Here is a 12,020-nt window from a genome sequence, read left to right as displayed (position 1 = left end):
ACTTCAGGATCAATTAAAATTGAAATGTAACACAACTTTTTTTATACATAAACATAAAAAATGTACAAGACAACTTGCTTCACAGTCATTCACACACACACAATCAAGGGATACGGAATCAAAATTATCTGGACAGGAGATCCCATCACCATTTCTAACTACCAATTCCAATGACTAACACGATGTTGGCCCACCCGACTACATGTTTACTATTTACTACTTTTTATCTCTAATCTTGTTTTTTCTTCTGAGTTCCCTATGTGGCAGACGTCCCTCTTATTATGCCTGCGAATATGTATAAAACACAACAAACTTAGAGATGTGTCATTCTTACCAAGATTTTTGTTGGAAGTTTGGATAGCGTCCATTATCGTGTTCTATTGCGACACTTCTTCTCTCTGTTTTCTTCCCGTTTTCTCCTTTTGTCACGAATGGTTTTATAAGGCCTATGAACATGTTTCGAATTAGCAGTGTCACAATGGCACAACACAAATATAGCTCACTGCTCACACTCGCAGTTGTTACACTATCTTGGTTTCAACAAGTATTTCTGGCGTATTAATGCTGCTGTTCGCTCTGTTGATAATTACATCTGGTTCATTTTAACATAGACTGGGTGCGCGAATTCACGCAACTGCGCGTAGCTGTCCACCTGTTCCGTATTCAGGGGCACACGAGATGCGTCGGTGCGTCCTCGTAACGACCTACGGCACTGGCCACCTTAAATACGTTCTCCAGTGACGGAGATACAGTTACGGGGAACTTTTCTCTAATTTACAGAGTTCCGAATCTATCTTATTCTAGCGGTACGCCCAGAAATACTTGTTTTCCATTGTAACGTTGTTGCTTTAATTTGAGGTGTAAGCGTTGCTGATATTCAAGACCATACAAGTGGGTTAAAAGCTGTGAGCTATCTCAGGAAGAGGAAGTTAACCTTGCATTACTGCGCAACTGTTTCACCAGGTATCCAGTCTAGCTTACCAAATTCCCAACAAGACTAACATTAATTATAATCTTTTAATTGTCATACAACAACCGGTTACACACACACACACACACACACACACACACACACATATATATATATATATATATATATATATATATATATAGAGAGAGAGAGAGAGAGAGAGAGAGAGAGAGAGAATTTAAATATTTGGAAATTTATTTTAACCTTGATCATTGAAATTTCAGCATATTAAACTTGACTCATAACTAAACTGGTGCCTTATTTAGGATTGTGAAAATGTGAGTTTGTAATCTCACAGAACACATCAAATAAGGAGCCAAGATTGGGAGACAGCATACAACACTGCATTCATAAAATAACACACAAAGAACGTTGAAACACTTGCAAGAGGAAATTAACCACAACCAACCGATTCAGTTTTCACCCAAAGAAGTTACGTTCGTAGCACAATCCTGTCCGTGATGAAATTACCACACTCTCGTATACCAAATTCATACTAACTCTCAGTGAAATCTTCCCGAAAAGAATAGCTGAGGGCTACTTTGATGATTACACCATATGCTTCAAGTGGTAAACTTGGTTTACACAAAGAGTGTAACTCCACAATAATTTTGATAATTAAAATAAATTATATCGAAAAGAAATTGACAAAAGAAAAACCTCGAACTGGTTACTACGGGTCAAACAATTATATAAGCACGTGTTACTGGTCTCACAAAGTACACCCCACGTGGGTTGAACATAAAGAAAAGTTGCTATATTGAAAAATATTGTTAAGACGACACGTTATAATCTCACGCACATTCACATTTAAGATTGATGATATTAGAGTTACTGATGAACACGTGGTTCCACTTTACTCACAAAGTAGTGACAAAGCAACTACTGGAAGATATTCTGAACTTCACACTCGAATTACACTGCGTCGCAATTTAAGATAACATCAGATATTTTAGAGCTAAACCTGAAATAAAGGTGATTAAATTTTCAGTTAGGCTGAACTTAAGAAATCCATTGACCTTGGACTTCGCAGACGCGCGCTTCGCCGGAGATCTTACCACTTCTGACGCTCGCCACGGGCAGACTGACCTGTTGGGCTCCTACTGTGCGTGCTTCTGTATACAAAACGGAAGTGACCAGAGAGGCAGCTTCCTATACCAACATGACAAGGGACGGACAGGACAATACTAAGGATAGAAACCTCTTTGCTTTTAGAAAGCCTAGCTACCTGTTCCGACGTTGGTCCTACTGTTCTCTAGCAGACAGACTTGTCTGCTACCATCCAGTATGCAACTAGAAATACATTTGCTCATTCATCCTCTCACACAGAAGGGAAGGGGGATGACAGTATCTTACCATATGCAGTATATAAAAGAAAGCGGATGTAGGTTCCGTATGAGATTGTGTGACATGAATTACATATAAACTGTGTTTTAAAGTGTAGTAGTGTGACAGATCGTTCTTGTTTATGTGTAAAAGTACCACATTTCACTGCTCAGTCTCCTCCCAGATAGTCAGAAACACCACAGGAAATTTAGAAGAGGAATTTATGGCAACGGATTTAAGAAATTAACATGAAAGGAATCCAACAGAGACCTTTCATAACCCCAATGCTCCGGGAAAAGACTGTGCAGGGAATTTTCTGGCCATGCTAGGACATTCCCAGCCAGGCTTCTCACACTCAACTTAAACCTAAAATGTAAAGAAAAGGCAAAATGTCACCAGCTGTTTGCTAAGACACAATAATTTCAACACATCCTTAGAACCTACCAATTTCAAAGAGAAAAACAGCACAATCTGTGACACCTATTTAAAAGATCGTGTAGACCTAAGTCGGTCAGCAAGTAAAAACAATGGTCACTGTGTCATTAATATGAAAACAATTTCTGGTTGTTACCCTTATGGAGTTCACCAGTATTTGCTCATTGCAAGAGCCAACTGATCACAGGAAAATTTACGACTGCTTTTTAACAAGTAAAATTTATGGAAATAGCAAAGGTGCCACAGCAATTTAAAACAAAAAAACATGAAAATAACATCAGCATTATAAAGCAGAACATTACAACGCACAATCCGCCAAAGAAAAGATAAGAGAAAAAACATGTTTTACGAAGAGGTTATCGCAAAAAAATTCTATATCTTACAAAACTAATAATTTGTAGAAATAAAATAACTTTGTGGCACTAATTTAATCACTCTACTATATTTCAGTTAGTTAGTAAGCAATGATCATTGTGTCATTATACTGAAACTACAATTAATTATGTGATTGTTACCCTTAAGGGGTTCCTCACTACAAATATGCCCCATGCGAAGGCTAATCGATCACTGTCCAATGAGCATGAATAGCTATCTGACTGATAAACGAAGAAATGCCATAGGAATGAATTTACGAAACAAAATATCACAAATGTAATACAACACACCAAAACAATCATTGTGTAATGAAACAGCTCTTAAAGTACAATTGTCAACGTGTAAAAAAAATCATCAATAGATAAAACACCTGCAAAATACAAGAGTCAAAGTCTAAAAAAAAAAACAATAAATAAAACACCTGCAAAATACGAGAGTCACTAATAAACACCAATAAATCGAACCCCTGCAAAACACACGAGTCAAAGTTTCTCTGACAGAACACACATATATGCATTGGACTAAGAACTGTATAATCACTTTCACTGGCACACTCAGTAGTTCCACTGTTCCGAGGCACAAAATAAGGGGGGGGGGGGGGGGAGGTTCGTCACCGCAGCTGTCAGCAGGGATTCTGTTGCGTGCAACCCCGCCGTCTCTGCCCTCTCATGAAGTTTCTTTTGGTGGCTCGTGTCACGTAAATCTCGATTTGGTTCCATGTTTGTGTTGTCAAATTTGTGCGGTATCCTCGTTTGACACGCCAGGTTGATAATCCTGGGCAAGTATGACACTTAATGACTCTTCTTTGTGCCACCCTTAGCTACCAGAGAACAACGAACCATGATATACTGTCGCTTGACAGAGCATCCACCAGGAAATGTTGATAGGCGTCGTTGACAGTACCTGTCAAAAGGCTCCACGCCCCTTTATCCCCTGTCTTCTGTCGTTTCACCGCGGCCGCCTCGTCACGGTCGCGTACGTGTGGTGCATTGCCAGCACATGGATTTCCGCGCGTTGGACTGCTCGGCCATCTCAGGTCATCGCCTCCACGAAGGGTCGCACTGGTGCGGCCGCCCATTAGCTCCGGGTGCAAGGGAAAGTGTTTGCCGCGTACCCTTCTTTTGTGGTAGACGGCGCTCCCGAGGTGGCCCGGCTGACAGTGTGTCCTGCTGGGAAACCCGCCAGTTTACGACTAGCTCTCCTCCTCGCTGCTCCCGCTGTCTCGTAAGAGTTTAGCCGGTTTGCTTTCACGTTCTCAACTGCATTCACAGAAATTGTTCATCATAGTTAGTGATTACAAAATGTCATACATAATACCACTTAGTATTGTCTTTCACAATTTTTAAGAACAAAAGTGAGACTTAATTTTTTTAAATATAAAAGTTAGACGAATCGACAATATAAAAATAAACTTGACAATATAAAAAATAAAATTGAAATGACTTGACAGTATAAAAATAAAAATTAAATGAACTGACAATATAATACCTAAATCCACATCACTAATGCGGTTCACTTTCGTTTTTTTAAATCAAATGCTACTTATTAATTCACTAAAATGAATAGGATTATGCCTTGTGCAAGTATAGGTCAGGGCTACATGGGGTTCACATGTTATTTACACATACACACACACACATGCACACGTGTTGTCTATACTACAAACTAACTACCCATAAACATGTATTACTCAAAATTCTACTTTAATCCGCTACTAGTTAATCCAACAAGCTACTTCAATGCTACTTCACCACAGTGTTTTTACCACTACAACATTGTTATAATTCGTCCTCTTCTTGACGCTCGTGGCATATGTCTTGTCACATGATAAATATGGAGAAACTTTCTTTAAACATACACAGTAAAAAGAACAATGGTTATTTACACTCCAAAACATTTATACCAGTTGACACACCTGATAAGAGACTCGCAATTATACATCTATCATACTCATGTATTCACACGTAAAACAGTAAGACAATTTCATCTAAAATTACGTTATCACAAGAATTAATCACACAGATGACTCTGTAATGGGTAAAAATATTTTCATTATACAGGTTATACTACATTTTCTTACCCATTTCGTTCCTTCTTTAAGTTACCTTTCGCTTCCAAATCAGTTATTTCGCCTGCGGTGGTCATTCTGGACTCATTTCTCATGAATAGGAAAATTGTGGTCACCTCTATTCTGTAAAACAGTTTCATCTTAACATATCGAACTTACAACAGACACAAAAGATCCGAATCTTCCTGTAGTTTAAATGACAAATGTTTTGCTTCATCCTTATTACATTAAACCAAGCTTTCCTTCGGTCCCATAATCAAAATTATTTAATCTTCCTTTACCTTCAAGAGGGAAATTTCCTCAGTACAAATCATTAGGCTGCAGTGCATCCCGCACCAGCGAAAACAGTAAGCTGTATTGTTCACAGCATCAGCAAAAGACATAAACCTATTAACGCAAAATAATTTTTCAGGCTCTGGCTCAACTTCAATCAAGGCTACAGAAAGGTTCCATATTTCTGTTCCATTCTCAATTTGCTGAAAAACTGCTCGTATTTGACTACCACAATAATATTTCAGGACCACGTAAATTACACAAACCACAATTCTTCTTTCACCTTGAAAGGAATCAATCTACTTACGAAATCCACAGACAGCACTTTATGTACTCAGCTATAAAGAACAAAAAAGACATATATCATCAATATTAACACATTAGCGTATATTGGGAAGCCATTGGTTAAACAATCGTTTTATCGCATCCTCTTTTCAAGATTTCAAACTTACTCATTCCTTTCTCAGAGTTCTCCTATCTCAAAATATTCATACAGCACGCATACTATAGTAAGAGATCCTCATTTTTTACTGACAGATATAGAATAGGAATAGATAGATAGTAGCACTGAAAGCAGAAAATCGGAAACACGGCTACTAACAGCTGAGGACCTGGGTTTGCCAGACCCATAATACCCACAGATCGGATATTCCCCTGAGTTTTGCAGTAATTCAACACAGATCTTGCTTCTCTCAGGAGCGACTCTTTTCAATTTACACAAAAAAAAACCATAAACAGCATTTCACTCGTTCACAAATAAACCTTTTATCTTCACATTTGAACCAACCTAAATCCTAATTGCACAAGGAAAGAAAAAAGAAACTAAAAACATCACTTTAATAAATCACATAGAAACATCTTTATCATTATTTTTACCAACATATTATTCAAAATGCATACGTCACAAATTTAAACTAATCAATTCTTGAATGAAATTTTCACGCTGCAGCGGAGTGTGCGCTGATATGAAACTTCCTGGCAGATTAAAACTGTGTTGGACCGAGACTCGAACTCGGGACCTTTACCTTTCGCGGGCAAGGGCTCTACCATCTTTTTTTTCTGCCTTGACACAGATGCTTTATTTTAATCTGAAGTGAAATATGGATACATGTGTCTGCTTGATCTGTGAGGCTGCCTGTATTACAAGAAAACAAGGGGTAACAAGCGTGCTACTTCTGTCACAATGTCACTTTTTTAGAATTTATCTGTTATGTACAGTTTCAAATTTTTTCAGTGACATCACACATTTACAGTCATGACACACTTTTTAGCCAGGCTACTGACAATCCCTGTCCTAGGGTACTTAGTTCCAACCTTCAGTCTTTTAAAATGCGAAGTAAAAACTTGACAAGGTTAAAATACACATTTTTTGTTCGACAATTAATGAGCTCAAATATTCGTGTAATAAATATACATTCTTCCTTGTAACTTATGAACACATTGCAGTGAAGAGGTTACTGGATAACATTTCAGTTGTTATGACATGACCAAATACATATCCTATGTCAGTATGTCTGCCATTGGTCATAGCCTACTTATTAACGTTACAATATCCAAACAAATACACAATGGTTTACATGATACGTGTGAAATTTATATTACTGCTTTAACAATGGTCCAGTAATGCACAGCAGTTTCAAAATGAGTGATCTGAAATTTGTCCTTCACTTGGTGCGAGTACAAAATGTTTATATCATTGGTATAAATTAGGAAGTTCAGGTACTATTGCTTTCACTTTCAGCTAATGACAAAAAGTGTACACTAAGCTGAAATATATTTACTAGTCCGTACATCTGCAGCGCTTGGTGGAGAAATACATCATTGTGCAAGAACTTGCAAGGCCACAAACAAGAGATTTAAATAAAAGACCACAATGTATCAAGTCAATAACACAATATTTCCAACTGGAATGACTATCCCATTGACATTCCATACAAAATATACAATATGTAAATGTAAACGCTTAAAGTCTAATTTCCTAAGCTGTCCTTGCGCAAAATTGTCTCGTGGTAATAGATGTTCTCTCAAAAAAATTTCTTTAATAACATAGCTTCTACTGAGTAAGTTTATTATTATTATTTACAAAAATCACAAACAAATACTTTGTCTATTTCAACTAACAAACAGGACATTGAAAACAAAACATAGGATATATTTTCCTCTTCCATAATGAAGATTCTGTGAACGGAAAAAACAGATTAAAAACAGAAATTTATAACAATTAAACATTTTCTCCATTTGCCAGCTGCATATGTACTTAAGAAACTTTTAAAAAATGCTCATGTACAGTCAATGCCTACGTTAACAACCTACAAAAACAATCGACGGGCTAATGTTCACAATAATTTACTGATGTCTTCCCAGTTCCCTGATAGCTTCACATCTCTCATGCCTTGGTTGTCTGATGTTGCACAGCCTGTAGAACGTATACAGTTTGTTGCATGCAAGCCAAAGAACTTCTGCTTAGAATAACGTTCCACACTAACTGTCAACTTCAGTAACAACACCGGTCATCTCTTCTGTCTGGTCCATTGGTTCATCTCCATCCATGGACATTTCTTCCTGCAGCTGCAGCTGTTCATCCACTTCCATACTTTCATCGCAACCCGGAGGCTGTTGTGGTGGTTGCTGCTGTTGCTGCAAGGGTGAAGACTGAAGTGGAAGAGGCTGCATTTCTTCTACTGCCAGGACTTTCACATTTTCTACAGTTTCCTCTACCTCCGACACCATTGCATTCTCCAATTCTTCAACTACTGGTGTCTCTGCTGGTGGTACTACCTCTTGCTGTGTACTCAATGGAGCAGCACCCAATTCTTCTACCACTGCAGTCTCCCTAAACACTTGGTCGGGAGCCGAGCCAGTAACTGAAGTTGCGATGACGACTTCTTCCACGGCGGCTCCTGGAGTGGCGAGTCCCCTTGTGGCACAGCTGGACTAACCACCACGGTTGCAGAGCCCTCGTCTCCCACTTCCTCTCCTTCATCTACTCCAATCTCCGAAATTACAACAGCTGGCGGTGATGGAACTAGGGTCTCTACTGGCTGTGTTGAACTGTACGACTCATTTGACAGTACATCATCTTCGTCTTCGGGAACAGCAGAAACTTGTGATACATTCTCATGTGCCTCCAGCACAATCCCTGTTGATGACGCTATCAGCTCTTGTTCCCTTTCTTCACTGTGTGATACTTCCTCCACACGCACTGAATCTACAAGCTGGTTAGCATTACTTTCCGTTTCCTTTGGAGACTGTTCTGCTTCTGTAACATTTGCTGTACTTAAAACAGACGTGCTGTCTGTTTTCTGTCCATGTGCTACTTCATGTGCAGTCACTGTATTACTTATGTCTTGAGCAGCACAACTGTGATCACTTTCTGCCTTGTCCTTTAGGTGACTTAAGGTCTGTTGGGATTCTCCCGTTTCGTCCTTTACATCAATTTGTCCAGTAATCTTTGGTGACTCCCTTCCACTTTCATTTTCTGTGTCTAATTTGCCATTTTTCTCACTGGTTTTTGCACTCTGTTTTTCTGTATCAGAGCTTTCTCTCTGGTCTTTATCCCACACAGCATCACTTGTGTTTTCGATGTCAGATCGGTTTTCCATGTCTAACTCATTTATTCTAATGCCATTGCTTACATTCACTTCATTTTCTTTAGTTTGCAACAAATTAACTCCATTACTGCTCACAGTTTCAATAGCTTCACCAATATCAAGCGCTCTTCCATCCATCACCCCATTCGTTAGGGAATCAGACTGAACATCTGATCGTCTATTTCCTGGTTCTTTTGTACTAACAACTAGTGTATTTTTCTCCACTGCCCGCATAAACTTGTCCACTCTGGTGTATTCTTTAGTAGGTGTCGTTAACAACTCGCATAATCTGTGAATAGCAAACGGTGCACTAGAGAAAGAATCTAGGCGTTCCAGTAAACTCGCCTTCATATTCTCGTAATTAAATGGTTCTACATTTGGGCAAGGTGTAAATTCGTTATTTGGGCACGTAGGACACGACTCGTAGAAATCTGTAACAACCTTTAAGAGTTTTTCTCGGAATAAACATTTCACAGCAGACCACTGATACACTGGGTCACCAGTTTTTGCGACGTATTCAAGATACTCTTCTAATTCTTTTGGTATCTCCTTGGGCTTCATTTTCGCGAAGTCTTCAAGTGATTGAAGCACCTCCTCCTGATTCTCCGTCACCCGAAGATGCCGTTTCAACTTCACAACTTTAACGTGATGTCAACAAGCACTCACCACTTATCGACGCACACAGTCCAAATATGAGACTTCAGTTACACCAACATATGACTTACGAAACAGGAAAGAACAAAAGAAAACTACCAACCATCTGAGCTACCGAAGCACGACTCACGCCCGGTAGCCAGTACCTCGTCTCCTACCCTCCAAACTTTCCAGAAGCTCTCCTGCGAACCTTGCAGAACTAGCACTCCTGAAAGAAAGGGTATAGCGGAGACATGGCTTAGCCACAGCCTGGGGGATGTTTCCAGAATGAGATGTTCACTCTGCAGCGGAGTGTGCACTGATATGAAACTTCCTGGCAGATTCTTTCTCCTCACCGTCCTCTCTACTTCTCACTGTCCTTTCTACTCATTTGCCAAGTCGCTCATTTGTTCCGAATGGGCGCCTTCTGCGCTGATCGTTTGTCATTGCCGGTTTTGTTCATTTCCATTTGCTGGATTATGTCTAGGGGTAGGCGGTCGAATTTCAACATTATGAGGTGCTCCGCCTACAGTCCTATTCCCACCGTATTCATCGTAGTATCGATTCTGGTTGCCGTACCTGTAGCGTTCACGATCTTGTCCACACCGTCGATCATTTCCGTTGTTCCACCTCTGTTCGCGACTGTCACCCCAGTTTCTATACGGCCGGTCCCGATTATTGTTCCGTTCGCGTCGTGACGACCAGTCACGCCGTTGATTAGTACTACGGCTGCTGTGCTCCGTAATAACTTTGTGCCTGATTAGGCCGGAATTCTGCGGTATTATATTCCAACTCTTGGAGAAGTGTCTTAAACGTTTCCACGTCCTCTTTGCATCGACCCGCAAGAATGACGTGGCGCAAGTGCATCGGCAATTTGGTGATGCATATCCTAATTAGTTCCGCAGGTCCGTATGGATCGATAGAAATTGATTCGCCTGCAGCATGTGGTCGAATAGGCGTGCTGGGCTGCCGAAACCAGACAGGTTCAAATTTGGCAGCATAATTATGCCATGCTTGACCCTATCTTGTGCCGCTTCCGACCAACAGGCGGACAGAAAGGCTTGTCAAAACTCCCGACTGGAGTTGCAGTGACGCGCTGCCGACCTCATGCGAATCGCCGGTTCGCCTTCCAAATAGCCACACATATATTCTATCTTATGTGAACTTGCCCAGTCGGGGGAAGACAGAACTCAAATTGCTAAAGCCATGCCCGTGGATGTATTCCTTTTTGCGAATTTCGAAATATCTCAAACTTTCTCACCGTAAGGAAATGTTTGAAATCAAATCCCGCATTTCCTCCCGGCGAGGCTCTTGTATGTTTCTATTTTTCTCATGTCTGCCCCTCGAAATACATTCTTCCCTGTCGTCAAAATCTCCCTCGTGGCCGGAGTCCCTCTCTGCACTGTCCGTACGGCTATTTTTAGTGCTATCGGCGAGTTCGGAATCACACCCCATGCGGCTTTCCAGATGCGCCACGCGTTCTTGTAATTCGCCTGTTACATTTATGTGCCGCCTGTTCACTTCGAACTGTCCCTTCTGAAATCTAAGAAGCGAACTCACTTCTTCGGTCTCTGCGACCGCTACCGGTGTAGTATAGTTATCGCTCTCCGTCACCTTCATCGTGCCTACGATGTCCGCTAATGCCGCAATCTTTTCATGTATTTGTCTGTTGTCCTCCGCCCCAGTCTGCTTCAATTGTTCTACTTGCTGTTCGAGTGCGTGAATCGATTGACTGTTGTCCGCTACTGTGTTGCTAACGGACGCGGGACAATGCGTTTCCGCCTCATGGACCCTGGAGAGTGCCTGCTGGTGTTCTCTTTGGCATTCTTCTCTCAGCGCTTGCAAATTCCTATGTAGCTGTTCTTCGCTCTCTTTCGATTCCACATCGCGACTCCGCTTGCCCCGTTCTAAGGCTTGCAGACGGTCATCGATTAGTGCAAATGTCTCGCCTAATTCTTTTATAATATCACTCTTTATTTCACTTGCCAGATTGTTTATTCTTTGTGAGATATCATCGGACACTCTGTGCATCGACTTGTCGACTTTATTTGTCTGCTGGATTAGTTTTTCGTCTATTTGTTCGCCTAGCTCGCGGATCGATTTTTCAGATTTTTGCGTCATTTGATCGCCTAGCTCCCGGATCGATTTTTCAGATTTTTGCGTCATTTGATCGCCTAGCTCCCGGATCGATTTTTCAGATTTCTCTGCGTTTTCTTTGTTTTGTGGCAATAAGGCTTTCATGAGTTCTGCCAAATCAATTTGGTTAGTTGGAGACAAATTAATTTCTGGCTCTGATGTGAGCCCGTTCGTCCTGTTTTGCATTTCGTCTGAAGTATTCCCCATTGCATTT

The 12,020-nt window shown here is 40.5% G+C and overlaps 1 protein-coding gene across 1 annotated transcript; it reads right to left on the bottom strand.

Annotated features, from left to right (window-relative positions):
• Positions 1 to 7,928: 7,928 nt before the first annotated feature.
• LOC126282513 (serine/threonine-protein phosphatase 4 regulatory subunit 2-like) lies at positions 7,929 to 10,286 on the bottom strand. The gene is made up of 3 exons (XM_049982171.1): positions 10,250 to 10,286; positions 8,387 to 9,675; positions 7,929 to 8,231 (listed from the first exon to the last, which is right to left on the bottom strand). The coding sequence occupies exons 1-3, from the start codon at positions 10,284 to 10,286 to the stop codon at positions 7,929 to 7,931; spliced, it is 1,629 nt and encodes a 542-aa protein (XP_049838128.1).
• Between the last annotated feature and the right edge of the window lie 1,734 nt (positions 10,287 to 12,020).

This window comes from Schistocerca gregaria, chromosome 7 (assembly GCF_023897955.1).
Source record: "Schistocerca gregaria isolate iqSchGreg1 chromosome 7, iqSchGreg1.2, whole genome shotgun sequence".
Classification (NCBI taxonomy): Eukaryota; Metazoa; Arthropoda; class Insecta; order Orthoptera; family Acrididae; genus Schistocerca; species Schistocerca gregaria.
Note: the sequence above shows the minus strand (reverse complement) of the source record. Positions and strands in the feature narration are given on the sequence as shown.